A 27,191-nucleotide genomic window follows, 5' to 3' on the forward strand; every position below is an offset into this window, starting at 1 on the left:
TAAAGTTGTTGTTATTTTTACTGTTTTATCACTTAATCTCATTAGTGGCAGATTTCATCGGTTGCTAATCATTAATAGGTGAATCTAAATAGTTGAACTAGTTGCTATAGTTCATCGCAATCGTTTTTAAGACTGACACAATTTTTTAATTGTCTTTTCACTTATTCTCAGCAACAACATAATCTTATTGACCTATTTTTAGTTCCTTTATTTACCTCAGCTAACGTTTTTGTTCACTGAAATATTAATTGTTTTTGAAAGGTTTAAGTGAATGTAGTCATTTGTAGTTCTATTATCCCTTTTCAGCCAATATAGCTTCCGAAAAATATTTTACGACTTTTCCACTTTTGAAGTTTCATGATGTGCGGTAGTTAATGGTTTTGGGTTGTAGTTTCGAAGTTCTCTTAGTTGCTGCCGTTGTTTTTCAAAGTTTCTGGTTTTCACGAATTGTCCGTTTTTGCCTTTTGCTTTGTCTGTTATTGATTCCTACAAGGTTGTTGTTTTATGTACTCATTCTGAGGACGAATATTCAAACTACTTAAACTACTTCAGCTATTTAACTACTTAAGCTACTTAAACTTTGTTCTTATAAGTTTTAGTTATCATCTCTGATGCTTATTGTTATTGACGATAGCCCCTGCATCCTCTCATTAATTAACAGGAGTAATTAATGAGTAAGTCTGGCACCAGAGTTAAATCAAAAAACTTCGAACTTTAAAAGATTTAATTAATCAATCAGTCTTTTCTGTTCTTTCGATCTGAATCGGGGCTATGAGAATCAATGGCGGCTGTTTTTCGGAAATCTGCCGGGTAAGTTTTAATTATTGTTTTGGTTAACAGATTTCAATATTTAGGCTACAGTATTAGTTTAAGGTTTGTTTTGAAAGTGTTTTACGGTCGCGCCATCTTCGCAGCCGCCTAATGTTGCGCTTCTTTTTTAAAATTCGTCATACAAAGATTTTTTGCTTTACCTTATTTCACAGCTTGTTCAACATTTTGCGTTAAATCTGGTTGACTTTGCTGGTCTAGTTTCATTTTATTCGTTCTCCTCAAAATGCTTTTAAACAAGATGCTCAGCAAAGCTGTCTAAAATGAACAGAGTCAACATCGAAAATGAAATCAAAAATAGAAACGGGATAAAATAAAAATCACTTTTAGGTGGCCAATATTTCAAATTTCTGATTAGTCTTAGTTAACAGGTCTAATATTCAATGGTATTGACACTAACATTTGTGTCCTCTCATTAGGAAACATGAGTGTGTTTACCTATAAAATACATTCAAAATATTTCGTACTTTGAAAAACTTTTCATTTTTTGTTCTTTCAATCCATATCGGGCTTTTGGAAATCAGTGACGGCTATTTTCCGGCAATCTGGGGGATGTGTTTTGAACATTTTTGGTAATTAATTCGAGTTTTTTAATTAATTAATTGGACTGTCAAACTTTCTCAATAACTCAGCCGCCAAAATTACTATGCAATTATAGATTGGAAATGAAATGGGACAGTAGAATCACGTAGGTTTGTACATTAAGCACATTATTTTACTGCCTTTTTTGGTACTTGTTATTAATTGCTTTCAAATAAAATTTGTAGCAATTACATTAGTCCTTTTGTTTTTTTGTGCGATTTGTCACTTGACCGATTTTTCGGCTGACCCTTTTACGTTCGTCCTCAAGTCGGGGTAAACAGATAAAGCCATGAGGGCATTGAGTATCTGAGCATTTTTCTTAGAGACATAATAGTCTCTAAGTATGCAATTCACCGGAACTGTTTGGAGTAGACAATGTCATGGTGTGCAGGGCGGTTCTTAATCAAAAGTTTGAACACTCGTCTCCCCCCCAGAACACTCCCACCGTCCACCCTCCTCCAACTGGGGCGATTTGGACGCCTCTCGCAACCCTACCCCCATCGCTTGACCCAAAAGCCAACCGCTCGCCTGTCGTTTGAGAGCAGTTCTCGCGACGTTAGTTGGTTATTTACGGATTTATTCGTATCAATCCATTAATAACTCGTTACGTCGAAAAGCAGTCGTCTAATATACACAAAGCTGATATAGGAAGCACCTTAATTGATGTATTTGCGGGGATTTGAAGTGAAAGCATCGTTTTTGAAGTGAAGGCATCGTTCATGTTGCAGAGAGTAACCGTTCTCCACTGTGGGACAACCTGCAGTTCTGGGAGGACTGCTTCCTGGATGCCGTGGCCGCTGAGAGGGAGGCTGTCGGCATGGATCAGAGTCCACATGAGATGATGAACAGGTGATTGAAAATCTTATTGCAACAAACAAGATCGCTGTATGACTTTGATTGCCCTTAATTAGTGTTAGCAACCTCGTAGCTTTTAACTCTTGAACTCTGATCATTTTGTTTTGAGAACTTCTTGTTAAAAGTTTTACGGTGGCAAAATTAAGCTCTGTGAAAGAAAACAGAATGTGCGTAGGTACAAAACGCTTGGCGTTGATGAGCAAAAACGAATAGAAGCAGAGGAGGACCGTCTCTTGTCCACTACATTGCATAACATGGTTGCATTCATGCTGGCTATGAAGCTGAACCCGAAGGACATCAAGAAGAAAGCGAGGAGGCTTCTGGGAAGATCTCATATTGGTCTCGGCTTCAGCAAAGAGGTCAATGACCTCTTAGACAGGATTCACTACTTGGTCTGTACTTCACTTATCTCATGATTTCTAGATGAAAGTAACTGTTTGTAATTGCTCTCGAACGAAGTTTGAAGCAATTATTTTAAACGTGTGTGTGTGTGTGTTCTTTTTTGATGCAAAATGATTGCTCGACCGTTTTTGCGCTTTTATTCCTGAACATTTTGTGACTTTTTAAGTGACATTTTCGCGTTTCATTTCATTTTTTCATTTTTGAATGATCTCAACAGCTCTTATTCCAAATTACAGTTTGTTGCAAATATAAACGCGGTTGAGTGTCAAAGCCGTTGTAGATTAGTAGTTAAGATGTGTGACTGCGATGCTGGAGGTCTCGGACTCGAAGCCCCATAAGCGCCGAGGTTTTGCACCTAAAAAAAATTCTGAGCTGCACCCCTAAATTTCTCGATTAAATCTCTCCCCCCGGCCGTTGTTCGAGAGCAATTCATCCGACATTAGTCGGTTTATGTTTATAGTTGCGAAGTTGAGAGTAGCTATGTTGCAGTGTGCTTGAATTTTTACTATTCAACTAATTTCAATTATATTGAGGCGTTGTCTTTACGGTTCGAAGAAGAGTATTGGTGGAGCGTCCTTTTTTATCAATAACTTGTGGAGTCTATTTAAAACGGGATGTAAAATGCCGCACGTGAAAATTGAGTGTTTAGGTCAATCGGTTGAACGAATTGAAGAACAGAGAGCAGGAGAGAAGAAATAGTTTTTTAATCGCCCCCTTGGAGAGAGAGAAAAAAAGCAGATGTGAAAAACATCACGAAGCGAGAGAAATTTTTGATCACGTGCGGCTTCTTCGAAGCATTTATTTGTTTTTGCTCAACTTCTTTGCGTAAAGTGGTTTTTAGACCATTTTAACACGCAATTGTACGTTTGCTTTTTGACAATCTGACATGTTTAAAGACTTGTTAATGCAATCTTGAGCTTGAGGTATTCTTGCGATTTCGACGTTTTAGACGCTTTGTAGAGGTTTTGTATTCATTTTCATATTTTTGCGGCCTGCGACGATTTTTTTGGTTGTTTAGTTTTTGTTGTGGTTTTAATAAGTTTTGACCATATTTATATCATTTTAACTTCGCGTTAGTCTGAGAAAGTGGCTAAATTGTTCAATTTCGTTCTTTTGAAATTTTTGCCGGCATCTTTGTTTTTCTGCCTTTCGTATTAGTTGTTTATGCTCAAATGTTTAATAGCTCTCAAAAGAATTTTGTAGCAACTGTATTAGTCCTGTTGTTGGTCTTTAATTTTATGCGATTTTTCATTTGACTGATTTTTCGTCTGACACCATTTGACTTGTCGTCCTAAAAACTGGACAAACAGGTAGAGCACAGCGGACATTAAGTTCTCTTAGAGCGCTTCAGCTCACTAGTCTCCAAGTATGCGATTCGCAAAAACTGTTTTAGGAGACTTATACTTATGATGTGGAGGGCGATTCCCCCCCCCCCCCACCCACACACACACACACACACACACACACACACACACACACACACACACACACACACACACAACCCCCCAAATCGCTACCCCTGCCAAAGACCCTCTCCCACTGTTGCCCTCCCCCACCCATCAGAATCCCATTCTGCAGAGCGTCAAAGATATCTTTGGGAAATACGTGTAAAATCGAGGTGACAAACTATTATTAAATTGTTACCTATCTTCATGAATTGAAGCAGGAGTGATCAGCTTGCGCTTGGATTTTGTGGCAATTTGCATTGGTCACCGGTATCAATTGTTGTTCACACTAGTTTAATTTGAAGCGGTCAATCTGCTGAATAATCAAAGGCAGAATGAAAGACTGCTTTTCATGTCATGTAATGAGAGAGCGCAGAGAAGGTATGAAAAAGTCTTGGTGAGCGAGTAATATTTTTGTCCACGTGCGCCAATTTCAAGGCAGTTTTTATTTTTAGGGTGGGTTGATATGGTGTAACCCAAGGCATTTTTCAGTCTCATTGGTTTGGGCATCTTTTGTGATTGATTGATAATTTTTGGATGTTTTTGTTTCTATTAGTTTCTTTACTTGAATATTTCATGGGCACATTTTAATGGACTTTTATCGATGGAATAAATAGATTTTTAATTGCTTTCACACGAAGTTTGTAGCAATTATATTTGTCCTGTTGGTCTGACCCATTTGAGCCTTTCAGCTCTCTAGTCTCCAAGTATGCGATTCACAGAAACTGTTTTGGAGACTTACTCATGATGTGAAGGGTGGTTCCTAAAATTTAACACCCCCCAAATCACAACCCTGCACCTCGTTCAGGCCGTAAGGGCCCCGTGCAGCCAGAGATCCCGCTCCCACCGTTGCTTCCCCCATGCACCCACCCCGCTGCGCTCAACTCACGCCTCCTGAATTAAGCTAAGGTTAGCCTCACTAAACCGTTGCTAGCTACTGACTGGCTGGTCGTTTGAGAAAAATTCGCCCGACGTTAGTCAGTTATGTTCTTATATATTTTTCCTGTGTACGTTGTTATTCAGTCACGAAAAAACTAATGGTTTAATCGGACAGATTGTCTTAAAATAATTGAGTAATATTCGTGCTTTTTCATGTTTTTTTGCCCTTGTTTACAGTGTAATCGAGTGATAAGGGGTTGTCATGTGGGTGCTCAATTGATTCTTAATGTGCTTTGAGAAAAGTTTTTTAGACTCCGCAACTTTCAGAGAATGTTATAAAAGACAGATTTTTGTATTAGGTTCTTTTCATATGCTAGGTTTTTCTTTGTTGTTTTTTATATGATATAGTCATTTGGTGAATTTAAATTAACTAAATAGTTTCGGTTTGACTAAAAGCGTTGGTTTAGGAATCACATCTTGCGATAATTGTGCAAGAATAACACCTTATTTTGCTTTTCGATTCGAATTCTATCTTGGTCAGTTCGTTTGCTGTTTCAAAGTGAATTGTATAATGAATTGAATGTTTAATTTATTTAAGTAGTGTTTGGCTAGGTCCTAAGATGAGTTTATTTCGAGTCGATTCCGGAGTCATTAGGCTATGTTTTTTTACGGTGTTCACTCCTTTTCAAAATTTTTGAAGTCTAACTGGAAGTATGATTTTTGGTCGCGCCAAAACAGGAAGTGAAGGGAGAAGCGAGTTCACATGCGGCAATTTGACTTTAGTTTTCTGCTGTTTTTTAAAACCCTTTTGTATTTTTTTGAATTAGTTTTCTCTATCCATACATAGTTCATTCCTGGTCTTTTTACTGTGTACTCAATCAAAAATTTTTGATTGTAGATCACAACTGCGTTTTGCAAATTTATCTGGGTTTTTGGAATTATGGGGACTAAGTTTCTCAGTTTTGTTGGGGTAAGGGGCAGATTTGTCCTTTTTTTCACGCGACTCTTTTCAAATTGTTTTTATGCTGATTCATTTTTCTTTAAAATGGCGCTCGCAGTTTGAATGAAAAATTGAAAATTTTTTGAATACTGAATTGTATAATGAATTGAATAATGAATTGAATAATGAATTGAATAATAAATTGTTCAATTAAAAAAAATGCAATTATTTTTCAAAATTTGCGTTCCGCTTGGGAGAATTTATTAGAGATGATCAAAAATGTTTTGTGGACATTTATTCCATCGTATTAAGCTCTCTGACTTTTGCTCGATGTTGTACAATGAAAATGAAAATGTTTTTTGTACTCACGGCTTTCGTTCTTTGGCAAAGTATCCACAATTTTCTGCCGTCGTTTATTCTTTCCTTTTAAAAAAATTAAGGAAGTTTACGCATGAGAAGCATCAGAACAATATGTCCGTACACACAATACGGAGACTCTTTGTAAATTTTGTTTAGTCTTATCGCAGTTTGTATCAAGAAAAGGTTCCGTCGGATTTGTGTGAAATAGTAATATCTGCTATCTCCTACAACCCCACTTCCCCTTTTGAGTTGTTTCCGGTATTCTGCCTGTGTTACCATCACCGGTAAAACTGGGGGACCTGAGAGGGAACTTTTTTGGTGGATTTGTACCCTCCCCTTTTTTCCCTAGTGTTCGTGCAAAAAGAAGTTCAAAAGTACATCAAGTCGTGTTAGAGCACTTTGTCCGACGCTAATGGGCTATGTTTATTATGGAGTTGTTAAATAGATATTGTGCGAAACAAACAAAATAAAATTTGAAGAAACAAACGTTTGTCGAATGATTACAAGGTTTGAAAAATATTTTATTTCAGCCATGCAACAAGGTCTGTTTTGTGTAGAAATGGAAGAAACCAGATCTTTTGTATCCAATATTTCCAGACTTGTATTCAAATTTTCAAACCTTTACTGATTTTTTGAGAAGTTTTCAAGCATCTCTGAAAAATTTAATATAGTCTCTTTCGCCAAAAATGGTCTTTTGTCAAATTGTACTCCCATCTCGGATATCTTTTTTCTGCCATTGCAGCCCAGTTGGTTTGAACCACAACAGTTAATCGTGGCCAATATCCGATGTGATTTCAAAAATTTTGGCGTTTTTTTTGTAAACGTGTGGCGAAACCTCGTAACCAATTTTCATGTTGGGTAACCATTTTCCACAATGAATTAAGTTTTGAGCATGCAATTATCCTTCAAAGTATATTGCCCGAAATTTTTTCAATTTCAAAGACTTAATTGTCTTTGTGAACAGTGAATAATTGCTCTTGAACGAAGTTTGAAGACGTTATTGTAAACGTTTGTGTCTTTTTTAATGGAAAGTTTTTTGCCTGACCGACTTCTTCTATAACGTTCTTTCGATTTCACTTCTCAACACGCTTGACTTCTTAATTTTTGCGTGAACTAAAGTGCTCTTATTCAGAAATTGAGCATGTCGCTGAAACAAAAGTGATTCTAAGGTATGATCTCACAAGGGCCCGGTAGCCGCCAAGTGGTTAGTGCGTCAGTCTAGGACGCTGGAATTTGCGGGCTCAAATCACTTCCTATTCGGAATTTGTTGCACCCATAAAGAAAAGTTGGCATATGTTACAGTCCCCTCTGAATTAAATTGTCTCGACTCGTTGGAGAGCAATTTTTCCGACGTTAGTCGGTTTATGATTATGCTAATAGCAAAACTGCTATTAGGATTGGCTTTCTAATCCACATTTTTGTCGAGAGGAACATTTCCGAAATTAATCAACAAATAGGCTTTCTTTCATTTCCGTCCAATTGATACTATATTAGTTACTAAGAGCCGCCTTCAACTTCTCAACTGCAATTATTTAGGCGCTCTTCGTTTTTCAGTTCAAAAAATTTGAATTGTATTGGGGCGCTGTCTTTTTAAAGATATGTTCACACATTTTCATGATTTCTGAAGTCTAATTGAAGTAATGATTTTGGTCACACCGAAGCAGCAAGTGAGGCAATAAATTAAATGGTTTTGTGACGTGAAATTGTTTTCGCACTAACTATAATGTAGAGTGAGAAAATAACATTTCAACGAAAATTCACTTTCTCGCTAGTTGTTTTTTATAGCTGCGAAGCTGTAAGCTGAGCGTAGCTATATTGCGGTGCTCTTGGTTTTTTTTGTTTCGTCGTCTGACGCTCTTTTTTCGTTTTACATTTGTTCACACAGCAAAGCTGAAAAAGGCAAATTTTCTGAATGACTTCTTCCTCTCACTAACGGCATTTGCGCGCGTGACGTCGTTTCTCACTCGCTTTAGCAAAAGTTTTTAGGTTATTTGCGTGATTAGATTTTGATCATACGTGACTTACCTCACTCAATAAAATGATTTTTGCACTTTAAAACTTAAGTTTAATTTGAATTTGTTTAAGGTCAAAGGAACTCATATGTTCTGTAAAGGTCCCTAATAAGAGGCTTCTGTGGAATGAATTTTGACCAGCTTTATTAATTTATCGCTGAATGTTTTTTAGCCTAGTTTCTTGAGCGGCGTCGATTTATTTTTCAATTTAGATCTGTATCTGTTTCTATCTCTATTATATGGCACGCAGGTCTATTCTTTCGCAGCTATTCCGGCAAACTGCCGGCTATGTTGTTCACATGCGGCATTTTGACTTGATTTTTTACTGTTTCGATTTTTTTATCTGATTTTGTTTTAAATGGTTTTTTCAATCCGTTGATAGTCCATTCTAGGTCTTTTTTCTAGCTGCGAAAGCTGTAGGCTGAGTGCAGCTTTGTTGAGGTGATCTTGGTTTTTTGTTTCGTCGTCTGACGCTCATTTTTCTTTCTACTTTTGTGCAGACAGCATTGCTGAAAAGTCATTTTTCACTCTCTTAAGCCAATGTTTGTAGGTGATTTGTAGGTTATTAGATTTTGATCCTGCTTGACCTACCTCACTCAATGAAAAGACTTGCACTTTATTGCATAAGTTTAATTTGAACCTGTTTGAGGTCAAAGGAACTTTTATCCAATAAAGGTCGCCAATAAAGAGGTTTCTAAGGAATGAATATTTAAGTTTATCACTGATTGATTTTCACATAGCTTTTAGAGCAGCGTCAATATTTTTTCAATTTTTATCTGTATGTTTCTATCTCTATTATGAGGCACTCAAGTGTATTTCTTTTGCAGCTGTTCGGGCAATCTGTCGGCTATGTTTGTTTAATCAGTGAAAATTCTTTGGGTTAATTCAGGATTTATCCTACTGTATTTTTAACTTGCTTTACCTTTTAATCACGTTTTTCTCTTTGCGTCTCAATTTTCACGTTTGACACATGACCTACCTCACTCACTGTTTCAACGAAATGGATTTTAAATTCTTTCACGCACTGAATCACGCAATTTAGTGATTGCGGTCAGTGTCGAAATGAATGCGGTCATTGTCAAAATAACAAAATAAAAAGAAACGGGATAAGCCGATAAAGCCCGGTCTTTAAGTCATGTTGCATTAGCTTATCGCAGTTCATTAGAGCGATTGCTAGCTGACATTGACATTAATATAAGTTTAATAGTTTTCAGTTTGGAAACTGAATTAAGTAGAGTTTTAAAATCGAATTGAAACTGCACACCTAATAAACTTAGGAAAAAATTCACATTTTCTCTCTTTTCTGTTTCAATCCTGATGTGCCTCAAGCGCGTCAACGGCGGCTATTTTCCGGTAGTTTGCAAGCTTTTTTTGTAGTCTTTTCTCTTAGTCTCCTTAAGGGCACAAATTCATGGCAGAAATTATTGGAATGCTATCTTATAGATCCGATACATTGAATATTTGTATACTTGAACCCGCTCGGTGAATGTTCTCTCTACAGCACTGGATTTTTATTATTATTTTCCTGAGGCCACAATCTTTTTGGCCAAATTTTTTTTCTAGTTCTGAAGGTTAATTTCCATGAGAATCTTAGAAATATATTTAATCAGCTTTAATTACGGTAACACTAGTTGCACCACTTATCAATGAAATAAAATAAATTGTTAATGCCCGATAAATACCGCAAAAGTCTGAAACAGTGGACAAACTCTGCTCTGCGATCTTTGGATTTGAGCTGCTACTCTTCTTGCCAAAGTTGCTATATGAACATTTGCGAGACAAGAGTGGGGGGAAAGGTAGTCAAATCACTTACGCTTTGAACTAAGATTTGCAACTGATGCAATCGCAGCGAGAGTTGGTTAAAAACAATATCATACTCTTGTTATCGGCTTCCAAAATTTGACCTACAACTCAACTTTGCCTTGGAGGAGGATTCCAGATAAGAAACTTTCATCTGAGCGTAACTATATTGCGGTTTTCGTGGTTTTGCGCAATCAAAATAATTTGGATTATTTGGTGGTCTGTCTTTTCTGTAAGATTTTTCTGCGATTGCAAAAGTGTTGTAATATTGTTTATCCTTTGGTCTTTTTCGCTTCATCAGTGCGTTTTGTCGTCTGATTCTTTTGACTTTTAATCCTCTAGACCGGGATAAAGTAACGGGAGAAACAGGGGGAAAGCTTTAATGTACAATTGTATGAGTCTGCTGAGAAGATATAAATTAAAGGACCGAAGGATTTTTTTTGGTGGTTTGGACCAACTCACCACCCCCCCCCCCTTAACACACAGCCTGCGTATTCCACGCCTATTCACCGTTTTCAATTGCGCTCCCTAAAAGAAACCCTAAAGCATCCTTTTGTCTTCTTAACCTCACACAAAGCTTATGCTAGCCATAACCATCCAAATCTGGCTGATACTGAAGCTAGCTGCTCGCCAATCGTTTGAGAGCGTTTGGACGATTAACAGGTATGTCAAGTACGGCGGTTTTAGTAATAATTTTTGTATGCAAATTGTTTAAATAAAAATCTCTTGGTTTTTTATTTCGTCGTCAAGATTTATTGCAACCACATGACTTCACGCTGACATCGATTTTGCTTTTTCTTCATTCGTTCATGCAATTTTGAGTGAATTGCGTCCGTAGCAAGTTTTTTTGTTCATTTGCGTGATTACGTTCTTGGTCACACGTGACTTACATCGCTCTCAAAAATGAATTCGCTTTCAAAATGACTGTTATTTGAGAGCAGATTATAGAAGCAACAATAATTCATGCAGATTCTTAATCAAAATATAATTATCAGAGATTAATAAACAGAGAACTTTCTCTTGTCTGTTTTTTTATCTTTGAGATAAATCTATGCAGATCTATGAAGTTATTGTGGCTATTTTAGTACAATCTGGCAGCTTTGTTTGTCCTTCCTTCTGTTTGCCTCTTTCATGTTAAGCAAGTTCTCTCTCAGGCATAAGGCTAGTTTTGTTGTAGTCTAAGGCGGGAATTAGATTGTTTTGAGACATTGGTTGTGAAGGATTAAACTGCTTAGTGTTGATTTTGCATTGATTAATGTTTTAAGGTTTTGTAAAAAAAATATTTTTGAATTTTCACTTTATAAATGAAAAGTATTTTGTTTTCAGTGCCTTAGCAAAAGAATACGTACAATTGATTTCGATGTTATTTTGTCAGTCAATGTTTTCAATGTTAAATATTCGTCCAGTCTGTTAACTGTGTTGTTGTTTGACTCGTAATGGGCGAAAGTTGATAAGAGTTGTTCTATTCTCTTCTGATAAGCCACTGATTGAAATCAAAAGCAAGATTTCATATGAATCTTGACAACTGTTCTTGTGTCTAGACGTCTTTTTAATTGCTCTGAAACTAAGTTTGTAGCAATTATGTTAGTCCTGTTGGTCTTCTTTAATGCGATTTTTTGTTTGACCGATTTTTCGTTTGACTCATTCGAATTTTCGTCCTCAAAAACGAGATAAACAGGTACCGCCCAGCGGGCATTAAGTGCTCTTGGAGCCTTTCAGCTCACTGGTCTCCATTTATGCGATTCACAGAAACTGTTTTGGAGACCTATACTTATTGTATGAAGGGCGGTTCTTGTGGGTGAAATGAAAAATGGTTGACCCCCCCCCCCACACACACACACACATCAGCCCCCCCCCCGAGACTCCCTCCCCGACTTCACGCCCCTTAGGCTAGCCTCACTAAACCGTGGCTAGCTACTGACGTAGCCAACTGCTAGCCGCTCGTTTGAGAGCAATTCGCCCGACCTTAGTCGGTTATGTTCATAGAGAATAAATGCAGGACATCATAAGAACCTGAAATGTTTAGAGTTTTCAATTCATTGCATCGCTTGTTTTTTGTCCATTTTGCGCATAATGGATCTGATAAAGCTTTGTTTTGTGATTTTTGAAGTTGGGGATTTACCTATGCTGTAGGTAGGTATTTTATTATATAGGTTTCTTTAGTTAACTGACGCCACTGTTTTTCAAAGAGATTCTGTTTTTTTTTCCATTTTTTTTCATTGATTTCTGCCAAGTTGTGGTATCAATAGTTAACCCGAAAACAATTCAGTCGAAGTGTTCACAATAACAAAATTTTAGTTAAGTTTCCGTGCTTAAGTTTTTGGTCAAAGTTACTTTACTTAACTCACTCAAAAAGGTTCCTCACGGCGAGACTTTTGCTCGCTTGAATTGAAGGAGATAAATGTCAATTGAGAACATATATCGCTCGAACCTAAGGTTATTTAAGGGCAGCTTATAGAAACAACACATTAGTTGGAAACTATCACAACCGAATATGGGGTTAAATTAACAGCCTAATTATGAGATAACATGCTTGCGATACCGAGTGCTAATTTTTAATCGGACATTTGACCGAAAAGATGGAACGGGATAAATGGGGTACAATGGCATTGGTTGTATTGGCACATTGGGTATGTTGGTTATGGTTATTTTCATGTAACCGTTTTGTCATATGTGGCTAAAGAAATTTTTGAAAATTTCTGCTTTGCTTCGCAGTTTTTCCGTGAATATCAGATGTTTGGAAAGAAGAAAATCCATTTACAACTAAATAAGATTGATCCTTGAACCTAAATTGCATTCTAATTGTTATTTTCGCTGTATTTTTAATTGCTCTCAAACGAAGTTTGTATCAATTTTATTAGTCCTGTTGGTCTTTTTTTAATGCGATTTTTTTATTTGACCGTTTTCGTCTGACCCATTTAACTTTTGGTCCACAAAAAGGGGGTTGAAAAGGTAGCGCCCTGTGGGCATTAAGTGCTCCCAGAGCTTTTCAGTTCAGTAGTCTCCACGTATGCGATTCACAAACTGTTTTGGAGACTTATACTTATGGTGTGAAGGGTGGTTCTTGTGGGTGAATGGAGATTGACCCCCACTCCACATCAGACCCCCACCCCCATAAGCCCCCCGAGACTCCTTCCCCACCGTTGCCCCAAATCAGCACCCCGTCCCCCACTGCGCGCACCTATAGCCCTCTCAATTAGTTAAAGCGAGCCTCACTAAACCGTGGCCAGCTGCGCACGAAGGCAACCGGTCGTTTTATCGCTCGAACCTAAAGTTATTTAAGGGCAGCTTATAGAAACAACACATTAGTTGGAAACTATCACAACCGAACATGGGATTAAATTAACAGCCTAATAATGAGATAACATGCTTGCAATACCGAGTGCTAATTTTTAATCGGAAATTTGACCGAAAAGATGAAACGGGATAAATGGGGTACAATGGCATTGTTTGTAATGGCACATTGGGTATTTTGGTTACGGTTTTTTTCATGTAACCGTTTTGTCATATTTGGCTAAAAAAAAGTTTGAACATTTCTGCTTTGTCTTTGCTTTGCAGTTTTTCCGTGAATATCAGATGTTTGGAAAGAAGAAAATCCATTTACAACTAAATAGGATTGATACTTGAACCTAAATTGCATTCTAATTGTTAATAGCCGACCTCATCTTCTCAGCCGGCTATTGTAGCGCTCCTTTTTTTTACTTCGTCGAATAAAAAATGTTTCGCTTTACCTCATTTTGCCGCTTTTTCAACATTTTGCGTGATATCTTTTTGACTTCTCTAGGCTAGTTTCTCTCTTCTCTCATTCTGCTAAAAGTGATTTTGAACATCAGTTGCTCAGCAAAGCAATTCAAAATGAACAGAGTCAGTATAAAAAATTGAGGTCAGAAGTAGAAACGGGATAAACCCATAAAGCCCATTTTTAGATGCCCGCTATTTGAACGATGTTCCTATAAGTCTTAGTTTCCATCTCTAATGCTTATTGGTATTGATATTAGCCCCTGTAGCCTCTCTCCAAGAAACAGAAGTACTTTATGTTCAACTACGAAATGCCATCAAAATAAATCGGACTTAAAAAATGTTTTTTTTTTACAAAAAATCTTTTTTTTAATATCTTCTATTCTTTCGATCCCAATCATGCTTATTGGAATCAACGGCGGCTATTTTCCGGCAATCTTCCAGGTACGTTTATTTTCGCTGTTTTTTTAATTGCTCTCAAACGAAGGTTGTATCAATTTTTTTAGTACTGTTGGTATTTTTAATGCAATTTTTTGTTTGAGCGTTTTCGTCTAACCCATTTGACTTTTCGTCCTCAAAAACGGGTTGAAAAGGTAGCGCCCTGTTGGCATTAAGTGCTCCTATAGCTTTTCTGTTAACTAGTCTCGTCGTATGCGATTCACAGAAACTATTTTGGAGACTTATACTTATGGTGTGAAGGGCGGTTCTTGTGGGTGAATGGAGATTGACCCCCGCTCCACATCAGACCCCCACCCCCATAAGCCCCCCGAGACTCCTTCCCCACCGTTGCCCCAAATCAGCACCCCGTCCCCCACTGCGCGCACCTATAGCCCTCTCAATTAGCTAAAGCGAGCCTCACTAAACCGTGGCCAGCTACGCACGAAGGCAACCGGTCGTTTTAGAGCAATTCGCCCGACGTTAGTCGGTTATTTTCTATTTATTTTGCATTCTATGCAGTTGGGGGGTTTGCATTTTGTCTAGTGGTCAGCTCAGAGAATCTTTTTTCCAAAGTTGTGTTTAAGTTCTTCGGACCATGAATCAGGACTTGTCCTGCTATGTTTTATTGCATGATTTTTCTCACAGTTTTCACAGTTTCATTTTTTAAATGCCATATAATGATATACCCAGGATGATCAGGATAAAATAGTGGTGCTCAAATTGCTGTGAAGGCATTAGTTGACGGCGAGGAGGGTAAAGATCTGACTTCGAGCCTAAAATAGGGTATTGTTTTAAATATCACCTTCTTCGTTTTTTGCTCATTGTCGGCCCTAGTAATTGTAGGTCGGATGCCATAAAAATCTGTTTTCTGGATATTGTGTAATCTATCTGCTTTATTAACCCAATTTTATACGTTTTATGGTTTAAGAGGTCAATAAGAAATTAATTCGAAGCCTACACTTTGCACAATAGACAGATGTAAAGAAAATAACGTCAGTTTTGAAGCTTTAACAGCAACAAATTTTTCAGGGAATTTGTTGTTTTCGATAATTCCGTATTTTTGACAGTTTTTGTTTCGTATTTGGTTTGTCCTTCATATGCCAAGCTGGGTTTCTGTTAGCCTTTAGGTTTTTTGTAACTTTGGACAGTAATTTTATTATGACAAAATAAAAAATTCTAATCTTTCATGTTTTTTTTAAATTGCTCTCGAACGAAGTTTAAAGCAATTTTTGTAAGCGAGTGGGTCTTTTTTATGTAAATTTACCTGTTGATCATTTTGCGTTTTTTCGAGAACATTCTTTTGCTCTTGATTCACTTTATCAAGCTTGACCTTTTGATGTACTTAGTGATCTGAGTTGTGCGCATTTAGAATTGCGCACTTGAAACATTGTGAGTAATGTCACAATCTCCTATCCAATATGTCAGGGGATTCGAACCCCTCCCTAGTCAGAAATTTTACACCGTAGATTTTCTGTAGTTTCTGCCTCTGCTGGCTTTAAATTGATTGCCTAGTCAGTCGTTCGAGAGCGAAACGTTCGATTTTGGTCGGTTTATTTTTGTCTCTTTGGGCCTAAAGGTCTAAAAAATGTTTCAAATTTTCTTTTCTCTAGCATTCTCAGCTTTATAAATTTCTATTTTTCCTTCTGTTTCGTTCCCGAAGACTGGGTTGAATCACTCTGAATTTTTTGTGTCTGGAAGTGGGACTTCCAGACACAAAGTTGGGATTTTGAAGTTTGCATTCAGTTCTCTGTATTGAATGTCGGGAATTATCATGCTACGTTTTAAAAATTAGGGCGTATATTTAAGTTTATTAGGGCGTTGTTTTTGAGTAGTGATTTTAGTCACGCCGAATTAATATAGTGAGCTAAGACAGTATTTTAAGGTGTCATTTTCCTGAAGTCCGTTTATTTTTGTCACTTTGGGTCTAATGGTTTAAAAAAATTCGGTTACGTGTCAAATTTTCTGTTCTTTTGCATTGTTTTCTAAATTTTATTTTCCTTCTGTTTCGATTATGAAGACTGGGTTGAGTTTTTTTGTCTGGAAGTGGGACTTTTCTTTTCTGTTGAGATCTTCAAAATTGCATTCAGTTCTCTGGTTTGAATGTCAGGAATTGCTGTGCTACGTTTTCTATAGTCTACAAAAGTTTATTAGGGCGCTGTTTCTTTATCATGATCAAAAAATATAATTCGAGTTATAATTTTAGCCGTTAAGGTGTCATTTTTCTGAACTGTTTCTAATATTTCGTCCTCAAAAACAGAATAAACAGATAAAGCCCGGAGATCATTAAGTCACTGAGCGGCTCTCTTAGAGTCCTACGCTTTCTACGTCTTCTACTCTGTCTCTAAGTATGCGATTCAGCGAAACTGTTTTGAGGATGCAATTTCATGTTGTGAAGGGCAGTTCTTGGTCTAAGAAGTTTGACCCCCACCTCCTCATACCCCCCCCCCCCCCCCCCCACACACACACACACACACAATCACCCGTCCACCCTCCTCCACCTGGCGATTTGAACCCCCTCTTGTCCAGCCCTCCCCCATCACCATGGCTTTCGCTTAACCCCTCACCATCGCTTGACAATAGAATGGCTTTTTAATTGCTCTTGAACGAAATTCATAGCAATTATTGTAAACGTGTTGGTCTGTTTTTATGCACATTTTTCGCTTGACCATTTTGTGCTTATGTTCTAGAACATTCTTTAACTTCTCAAGTGACTTCATCACGCTTCCGTTCTTCATTTTTGAGTGATCTCTATTGCTCTCACTCCGAATTAAAGCTTGTTGCTAATATAAATTGGTTGCTGCAAAGAAAATTGTAAATGCTAATGGCGCAGTTGGCAGTGCATGAGGTTAAGGATTAGGAGGTCAATGGTTCAAATCCCTGCGGGAAACATTTTTTGCCCCCATAAAGAAAAAATGATCTAGGCTGCGCCCCCTAAATCAAATTGCCTCGCCTGTCGTTGAAGAGGAATTCTTCCAACATCGGTCGGTTTATGTTTGAAATGGTGAATTCCGTAGCTAACGACTTGAGAGATGAACAATGGAATCTTTTTAGGCGGGCAATGACGTGGACTTGAAACCTCCAGTGAGCAGACAGCTAAGGAGACAATGCTTCGTGGTGCACGCGGGAGTAGACAACAAGGGAGACGTCCTCTTCTTAGAGGTCAGGAAAAACTGCCCAGTTTTTGACGCGTGATCTAAATGTCTCTCATTCTCACTCATTTAATAAGTTGCCATGAGGTGGTATTGGGAGTTTTAATCGTTATCGAAACGTCACCAAACCCATCTATGATTTCCAGAATCATAATTGATAAGTAGACAGTGTTTGATGTAGGTATGTGAGGATAGTGTGATTCTGCGAAGTGGGAACGGAGTGATCTGCGAGAGACTGTTTTACGAGAAGCTGATCAACATGTCCTACAGTCCCTCGACCAAAGTGCTTTGCCTATGGAAGAGACATGGCTGCGAGACTCTTCTCACCAAGTACTACACTAAGAAGTGCAAGCAGCTCTACTACGCTATCAAGGACAGCATGGAAAGGGCCGCTACCAGGATCAGAAACGAAACCCCTGGTAACCTTCAAACTAACTTTCGAGGCCAAAGCAAAAAGCGACTGAAAAGTTTTTATAGCTGCGAAGCTGTGAGCTGAGCGAAGCTATATTGCGGTGCTCTTGGTTTTTTACAATTCAAAGAATTTGAATTGTATTGGGGCGCTGTCTTTTTTTTTAAGATCTGTTCACACATTTTCATTTTTGAAGTCAAATTGTAGTAGTGATTTTGGTCACGCCGAAACAGGAAGTGGAGCGAAAAAGCGAGTGGTTTTGCGGCGTGAATTTTTTTGCTCTAAATTTAAAGTAGAGCGAGAAAACGGGTGTTTGGACAAAAATTCGCTTTCTCGATCGTGGTTTTTTGTTCACATGCGGCAATTTCACTTTGATTTTTTACAGTTTTTTCGATTTTTTGGATCGGATTTTTTTCTAAATGGTTTTCCCAATCCATTCATAGTCCGTTCTTGGTCTAGTTTTCTGTTTAGTCAATGAAAATTCTTTGAATTGTACGTCAGGACTTGTCCTGCTATGTTTTTTTGTTTCGTCGTCTGACGCTCTTTTTTCGTTTTACATTTGTTCACACAGCAAAGCTGAAAAAGTCAAATTAGCGAAAAAGTCAAAAAAGGCATTTGCGCGCGTGACGTCATTTCTCACTCGCTTTAGCAAAAGTTTTTAGGTTATTTGCGTGATTAGATTTTGATCATACGTGACTTACCTCACTCAATAAAATGACTTTTGCACTTTAAAACTTAAGTTTAATTTGAATTTGTTTAAGGTCAAAGGAACTCATATGTGCAGTAAAGGTCCCTAATAAGAGGCTTCTGTGGAATGAATTTTAACAAGTGTTATTAATTTATCGCTGAATGTTTTTTACCTAGTTTTTTGAGCGGCGTCGATTTTTTTTTTCAATTTAGATCTGTATCTGTTTCTCTCTCTATTATATGGCACGCTGGTCTATTTTTTCGCAGCTATTCCGGCAATCTGCCGGCTATGTTCATTTATCTTAGAGATGCGATATTTGCCATTAGGAATCCCATCCTTGACGAAAGATGAATGTTTTGTGCACGCCAAGCGTTAGTTGCTTGTTAATATTGATCTCATCTGAAGTCTATTATTGCCCCCATCTTGGATTGTGTGCAATTCAAAAAGTTTGAGTTGTATCGTGTGCTGTAATTAATTAGAGGAATAGTCATTGCTCATTCGGGTATTTCGAAGAAGGCGAGAAAATGAAGTGTGAAAAAATTTCGCAACTTGATCAAAAATGTTTGTTCTGCATTTTCAAAGCATTTTTTTCGGATTTATGAATCCAAGAAGAGTATTGGTTTTCTCGAGGTTTTTTTAACCAGAAGTAATATTTCTAATCCTATTCGTTCAGACGGTGTTTGACCCTAAAAGCGAAAGTGAGAAAATTTGCCGTGTTAACTATTTTTTTCTGAACAGAAGTTTGTTGATCATACGCTGCGTTCAATCAATGACTTTCACTTTGATCAGTGTTTTTGACTGAATGGCGCATATATACTTAACGCAAAAGGATTTGACGCAACAAAAATTAAATTGTAATAAAGCAAAATTAGAATCAAAAATGGTGCACAAATATAATTTTACAGTAAATAAAACCAGATTACAAAGAAAGATTTGCCCCGAATTGGACAAAAATTTCCAAAATCGTTCGAATGTGTGCAATTTCATAAAATTCCTCACTCAATTGAAAGGCATCTAATACATCAATTATCAAAATGCAGTTGCGCGTGCTAAGCACTGATTTTTCAAAAAAAGCCCACCTAAATATCAGAAAAGGAAGAAATTAATCAATAAAAGACAAAAACTGACTACAAAATTGAGAAATTTTTGACCATTTTGAACATGAAAGGCAATTAGGCTCTCATACAACTGTAGTATTAATTTGAGAGGGCTACATAATAACATAGGATCGAATGAAAGTAATCTTACAGAGAAACGAAATTACAAGCGAAAGACGGCCAATTTAACCAAAACGTCTAAAAAGTGTTATTTTATATAACAGTTATGTATTATATATTTGGTTCTGTGTTTTTATGTAGCTCTCTTAAATTGATACCACATTTGTTTCGAGAGACTAATTGCCTTTCAAGTTCAAAATGAGCACAAATTTCTGAATTTCGTAGTTTGTTTTGTCTTTCTCTTCCTTTTCCGATCTTTAGGTGGGCTTTTTTGAAAAATCACTGCTTTGTGCAACTTCATTTTGACAATTGATAAATTAGATGCCTTTCTATAAAGTGAGGTAGTTCTGTTTAATTGCTCTCAAACGAAGTTTGTAGCAATTATATTAGTCCTGTCGGTATTTTTTTATGCGATTTTTCGCTTGACCGATTTTTCGTCTGACGCTTTTGACTTTTCGTCCTCAAAAACGTGATAAACAGGTAGCGCCCAGCGGGAATTAAGTGCTCTTACAGCTTTTCAGCTCTGTTTCAGCTCAAACTGTTTTGGAGCCTTATAATTATGGTGTGAAGAGCGGTTCTTAGAGGTTGAAGACCCTCCCCCCCACTATTGCCCCCCCCACCTTGCCGTTGCCCTCCACCCGACTGCTGCCACCCCCATCAGCACCCCCCTCCCCCCCGCATGGCTAGTTTCTGACGAACAACCGGTCGCTAAAATCACGCAAATTTATACAAATTTTCACAGTTTTTTTCAAGCTTTTTGAAAATTTTTTTCAAATTTTTTGAGTTATATCAACCCTAGATGTCAAAGAGCGCACTCTATGGATTGATAATAGGTTACTGCACAGTTTCTAGTGGTAATAGAATGGTTTCAGCATTTCAACTTTGGTTTCAACGCGAATTTTTGCAATTTTTTGAAAAAACTTGCAAATTTTTTCAAGGTTTTTGAAAATCTTTGTCGTTTTTTAGGTTTATCCATCCTCAAGAGCGAAGGAGCCTCCTCTAGGGTTTGATGATAGGTTACTGTATAGTTTCTAGACAGAATGGATTTTTTTCAAGATTTTAACATCACGAGTTTTAGCATTTTTTTTGAAAAAAAAAATAGCATTTTTTAATTTTTTTCAACATTCATGTCATTATTCAAGATTTTTCAGCCACAGGGTTCAGAAAACCTGGTTAAGGTTTTGATAATAAGTGGCTGCATAGTTTTTAGTGGTAATGGAATGGTTTTCAACTTTTTAATATCACAATTTTGTCGATTTGTTTTTATAAAACTTGCAATTTTAAGTTTTTTTTGACATTTTTTGTCTTTTTATAGGTTGATCTAGCTTCAAGAGCCAAGGAACCTCCTCTAGAGTTTGATAACAAGTTATTGTACAGTTTCTAGATGCAATGGAGTGTTTTTAAAGATCTTAACATTGAACGAGTTTTGGCATTTTTTTGAGAAATTCTCGGCAATCTTCATGTTTTTTTTTTGAAATTGTCATTTTTTTGAGGTTTTTACAGCCTCAAGAGCCAAGAAGCCTGCATCCAGGTTTGATTTTAAGCTGCTTTTTAGTTTCTAGAGTTGATCGAATGGTTATCATGTTTTTAATGACTCGAGTTTTAGAAATTTTTTGATAAATTTTAATTTGAAAATTTTTTGAAAATTTATTATCATGTTCCAAGTGTATGGATCTTTACGAGCAAGTGAAACTGTTTAAGGCTTGAAATAGGTATACTGGAATGTCTCTTGAGATAGTGGAATGGTGTTCTGAAGATATTATTTTCACGAGTTTTAGCAAGATTTTGTTAAAATTTACAATTGTTTTAAAAATTTTTGAATGTTTTTGTCCTTTTCTGAGTTTAACGATCATTACTGGCCAACGAAGCTTGTCAAGTCTTGCAGATGGATTACATGACAAAAATCCAGAGACAAAAATCCAGAGACTCTCTCTCTCTCCCTCCTTAATGCTTTTGTTGAAGCCGCACTTCAGCGGCTGTTATATGGCATGATGTCATCGTCTATTACCCTAATCTCAGGCCCCTTCAACCAAGCTAAATCTATCCTCACTAAACATTGGCTAGGTACTGACGAAGCCAACCGCTGGCCGGTCGTTTGAGAGCAATTCGCGCGACGTTAGTCGGTTATGTTTTTTAAAATTGCACATTTTCGAATCTGATTTTGGCAGTTTTTGTCCAATTCGGGCAATTCTTCGTTTGTATTTTTTTTGTGCAATGTAATTGATTTTATTATTTTTGCGTTAGGTCTTTACAATTGAGTTCGAAAGTGCAATTTAAAAAGTTTTAAATTTTTTTCAAAACATTTTAATGTTTCGAATCTTTGAGCTTCGTTTTTACTCTTTTTTTCTATGAAAGAGTATGGTTATTTGATTTTTTCTCTGCCTCGAATTTTGAATTATGAAAACAAATGGTTTTCTACTTCAATTATTTTTGTTTTACTTTCAAAAAATCAAGAACTAGTCTTTTTTGTTTCCTATGTTTTTACAATGTGTCAACAATCTAACGTGTTTAATTCAGCATTCTCCTTTGACCAATGGTTTTATTTACTCTGCTTTTGTCAGTTGTTAAAAATTTTAATGACTTTATCCTCTTTCTTAGATTTTTTTTATGGCTTGCAATTGAGATTTTGCCGGAATTTTGACTGACTTTTACTTTATGCGAATATTCTTGGGGCCTTGGTTTTATCTTTAAACGTTTTTTGCCTTTGAATATTGTTTGCTATTTTTCGGCTTTTTGGCGATTAATTTATTTTTTGCAATGGTTTCAACTCAATTTGTCTATGATACCTCCAACAAGAGAGAAGTAGAGGTTATCTTTTGTCTCAAATGGAGTCACTCCTTTTCCAGTGTTTTTTTTAGTCCAAGTCCTGAAAAGTATGTTTAGTTTCTCAGAATAATATCTTCCCTAAGTTTGCACGTGTCCGTTGGGTAGCAGAGTTGATTCCGGAATTCTGTTTTTTTAAGTTTAGTATCATGAGTTACTTCATGAAAATTTGTAGTCCCGTCATTTTTTGCTCTTTCTGTACTTGACCATCCTTCATTTTTCAACTTCCTGGTGATTTCAGTGATTTTTCTGTCGAAATTCTGTCTTATGCATTAAATCTGTTCGGTTTTTGTATTGTTTCTGAATCATGTCGTAATTGTTTTATTTTAACTCAAAGATATCAGTGCTCCAATTTTTCTCGTGATGACAGCGATGTAAAATTAACCATTTTTTGAAATCAAATCTGGTTAGCTAATGATTGAAAGTCTTAAAACAAATTGTAGTGGTTTCCGCTGCAATTACGGTTATCTTGGCAAATTTACTGCTTTTGAGTCGCCTCAGGAAATCTTATGGCTATGTTTTTATTTAGTCGTCTGACTATTTTTTTTGATTTTACATTTGTTCACTCAGAGAAGCTGAAAAGTCAGATTTGAATGAGTTCTTCCCAGTAAGGCTATTGCGAATGTTACGTCATTTCTCACTATGTGGGAAGTGTGTATAGGTCATTTGCGTGGTTAGTTTTTGATCATCCTTGACTTTTTATAGCTGCGAAGCTCTAAGCTGAGCGGAGCTATATTGCGGTGCTCCGGGTTTTTTTTTGTTTCGTCGTTTGACCCTCTTTTTCGTTTTACATTTATTAATAGCCGCCGTCAGCCTCTCAAACGGCTATTATTGAGGCGCTCTCCTTTTTTTAATTCGCTTTACCTTTAGATCACGTTTTTCGTTTTACATAAGTCGCGACTTTCACGTTTGACTTCTGACTTGCCTCACTCACTGTGTCAACTGAATGGATTTTAAATCCATTCAGTAATGATTTACACAAGATAGTGAATACAGTCAGGGTCAAAAGAGCAAAATCAAAAGAAACGTGGTAAACCGATAAAGCCCGGTCATTAAGTCATAATGCATTAGGTTTTCAAAGTTCATTAAAGCGATTGCTAGCTGGTATTAGTATAATGCTTAATAGCCGTCGGTTTAGTATTATGCTTAATAGCGGTCATTTTAGAATTTAACCGAATATGCAGAATTTACTCACCAAATAAGATTATCTTGACACTTAGAAAAACTGTCGGTTTCTATCTCTTAATTATTTTTCTGTTTCAGTCACGACGTGCGTCAAGCGCGTCAACGGCGGCTGTTTTCCGGCAATCTGCTGCAAGCTGAAAAAGTCAATTTTTTTGAATGACTTTTTCCTGTCTCTAACGCCGTTTGCGCGCGTGACGTCATTTCGCATTCTCTCTCTAGCAAAGGTTTTAAGATCAATTTGCGTGAATGAATGTTAACACGTTTTATTAATTTATCGCTGAATGTTTGTTACCTAGCAATTTGAGAGGCGTCGATTTTTCAATTTGGATCTGTATTTGTTTCTATCGCTATTATTCGGCAAGCAAGTCTATTCTTTCGCAGCTATTCCGGCAATCCGCCGGCTATGTTACTCAAGTTTTTAACTGACGTCTTTTCTCGCTCTCTTTAGTCTTTAAATCTAAAACCACTTAGATTATCTTTGTGAATTTTATCATTTTTTTCAGCAATTTATCAAAATTTAAGCAAAAAATGTAAACAAAACAACGGAAGTTGCCTAGCGTTCACGTACCTCCTTAACGCGGCGGAAAAAAACAAAATTCAGAAAAAATCTTTTTTTAATTTGAATTTCTATACTTGACGAGCTTTCTTATGATACCACTCACAATCCTGTGCGATGTATATATCGATCGGCCAAAATTGAGTGAAAAAAAACCAGTTGAGTATATAGTTCCTCCCCCATTTAATTGGGTCGGACAATTATTGTGAAATGAACGCATTGTAATGGATAAAAAGGCTTTTTCGAAATATAATTGAACTGGAAAAGTCATTATCCAGAAGTTTTTTGCCTAGTTTTGGAAGTGGTGTAGGTAGCTTCATTAACTTGTTTCTGTATCTGGCTCTAAGTGAATTCAATGGCACTGAAGTCTATGTAACAAACAATCCGCCGGCTATGGTGACTGTTTTCATTACCTTTTATGACTCCTTATTGCTACAGTTCAGAGGAAATATTCAACATTTTTTGCTCCTAAGTTTGTAGGTATTGTTTTGATTTTTCCTCCTGAAATATTCCGTTTTAAAGAATGTGGCGGTGGCGACATTTTCATGGAGTACTTCAATGTAGTTTTGTTAATAGCCGCCTCAGCTTCGCAGCCGGCTATTATAGTGCGCCTATTTTTTTACCACTCGAAGAGGAGTATTGGTTTTCTGAAGGTTTTTTTACCGGAACTACTACTAGTTCAGACGCTGTTTTGACCTAAAAGAGAAAGTGAGAAAAACTGCCGCGCGAACTAATTTTCTGAGCGAGAGAAGTTTTTTGATCAAGCGCTGCGTTTATTGAATGACTTTTTGACTTTGAAAAGTAGTTTTAACTGAATGGCACATTTTAGCCGTTTTTCGTGTAAGTGGTCTAGTTTTTTGTTTGTAATTTGGTTTTTGTAGAAATAATTTTCATTTGATGCTATATTGAAATTTAAACCTAGAAAATTGATACCACAGTATTTTGCAGAGCCTGAAAATGCGTTTCATGTTCAAAATTGGCATATATTACTTGATTTTTTAGTTAATTTTTGGCGTTTTTATTAATTCCTTCATTTTTAATAGCCGCCCTCATCTTCTCAGCGGGCTATTATAGCGCTCCTATTTTTTTTACTTCGTCGAATAAAAAAATGTTTCGTTTTACCTCATTTTGCCGCCTTTTCAACATTTTGCGTGAAATCTTTTTGACTTCTCTAGGCTAGTTTCTCTCTTCTCTCATTCTGCTAAAATTGATTTTGAACATCAGTTGCTCAGCAAAGCAATTCAAAATGAACAGAGTTAGTACAAAAATGGATGTCAAAAATAGAAACGGGATAAACCCATAAAGCCCAATTTTGGATGCCCGCTATTTGAACGTCGTTCCTATAAGTCTTATTTCCCTTCTCTAATACTTATTGTTATTGATAGTAGCGCTCTGTAGCCTCTCTCTAAGAAACAGAAGTATGTTCAACTACGAAATGCCATCAAAATAAATCGGACTTAAAAAATGTTGTACAAAAATCCTTTTTTTTCAATATCTTCTGTTATTTCAATCCCAATCATGCTTATTGGAATCCACGGCGGCTATTTTCCGGCAATCTGCCGGGTATATTTGGATCTTTCGGCCGTCTTTTTTGTCAAAAATCAGTTAATATGGCAACTTCTCTTTGATAATTCACACTGAACACCTCTTTCTACCTCGATGTAATTTTTGTTTTTATAAAATTCTACATATGCTAATCCTATTTTGTTAGGTTTTTTTCAAATTTTTTTCAGTTTTTTGTTTGTGTTTTGGTTTTCATTACTAGAAATGGTCTTTTTGTGCAACATGAGGGACCTTAATATGTTTTGCCGTTGAATATTATTCTTTTGCTTAGGTCTTCTCTATGATTTTAATTTGTGAATTAGCATGAAATCATTTTGTCTAGCATATATACAACAAGGAAGAAATATTTGTTATTTTTGTCTTAATTTCAGTGATTAGAAATCTATTTGTAGTGGTTTTTTAGATTCTTAATTTCGTGCATTCTTTTTTGAAAAATTTAACTTAGCTTCTAAGATTATTATCTGCCGTTTGATTTAGCGAGCTTTTTGAGATTAGAATCATGAATTATTTGAGGGCAATTGATAGCCCTGTCAGCGTTTTCAACCTATCAGTGTTTTGACCATCCTAATTATTTCAGACTTTTTTAGCGTTACACCAAACGTTTTATTTAATAAAATTTTGCTGCATTTTGTTTCTCTTGGTGACAGTGGTTAAAATTTCAGCAGTTTTTAAATCAGACCTGGGGATTTAGTTTTTAATGCCAAAGGTAATGGCTTCAGCTGCAATTACATTTTTTGTGAAGTTTTGACGCTTCGAGTTGCTTCTGGAATTTTTCCAGCTATGTCTTTTTTACTTCGTCGAATAAAAATTTTTCGCTTTACCTAAGTTCACAGCTTGCTCAACATTTTGCGTGAAATCTGTGATTTCTCTAGGCTAGTTTCACTCTTCTGTCATTCTGCTTAAAGTGTTTTTAGGCAGCAGTTGCTCAGCAAAGCAATTCAGAATGAACACAATTAGTATCAAAAAACGAAATCACAAATAGAAACGGGATAAACCCATAAGGCCCAGTTTTAGATTCCTGTTACTCGAACTTAGTTCTTATATTTCTTAGTTAGCATCTCCTGTATTGATGCTAGCTCCTGTATCGTGTCACTATGAAACAGGAGTATGATCAACTACAAAATGACATCAAAATAGTTCGCACTTTAAAATTGTTTTTCTACAAATTCATTTTTTCATTATTTCAATACCAATCGTGGTTATGGGAATGAACGGCGGCTTTTTTCCGGCAATCTGCCGAGTATTTTTTTAATAGCCGCACAGCGATAGCTAGGGCTATTATTGGCCTTCTCTTGTTTTTTACAATTCAAAGAATTTGAATT

At 36.6% G+C, this 27,191-nt stretch overlaps 2 protein-coding genes across 9 annotated transcripts in view; one reads left to right on the forward strand and one right to left on the reverse strand.

Moving 5' to 3' along the window:
• LOC142336181 (uncharacterized) overlaps nt 1–17,506 on the reverse strand; it is a 545,590-nt gene extending 528,084 nt beyond the window's left edge. The window contains exon 1 of the mRNA XM_075384812.1: nt 17,496–17,506. The gene's annotated coding sequence lies outside the window, so the exon portion shown is untranslated. The remainder of the gene's footprint in view (nt 1–17,495) is intronic.
• Nucleotides 1–27,191, forward strand: part of LOC142336180 (MAP kinase-activating death domain protein-like) — a 178,553-nt gene that overhangs the window by 141,431 nt on the left and 9,931 nt on the right. For all 8 annotated transcript variants that reach the window (XM_075384803.1, XM_075384810.1, XM_075384806.1 and 5 more), the window contains 4 exons: nt 2,139–2,259; nt 2,441–2,657; nt 17,331–17,438; nt 17,610–17,847. In XM_075384803.1, coding sequence (XP_075240918.1) covers nt 2,139–2,259; nt 2,441–2,657; nt 17,331–17,438; nt 17,610–17,847 — 684 coding nt within the window. The remainder of the gene's footprint in view (nt 1–2,138; nt 2,260–2,440; nt 2,658–17,330; nt 17,439–17,609; nt 17,848–27,191) is intronic.

Source organism: Convolutriloba macropyga, chromosome 3 (genome assembly GCF_964194025.1).
Source record: "Convolutriloba macropyga chromosome 3, txConMacr16.3, whole genome shotgun sequence".
NCBI classification, from domain to species: Eukaryota; Metazoa; Xenacoelomorpha; order Acoela; family Convolutidae; genus Convolutriloba; species Convolutriloba macropyga.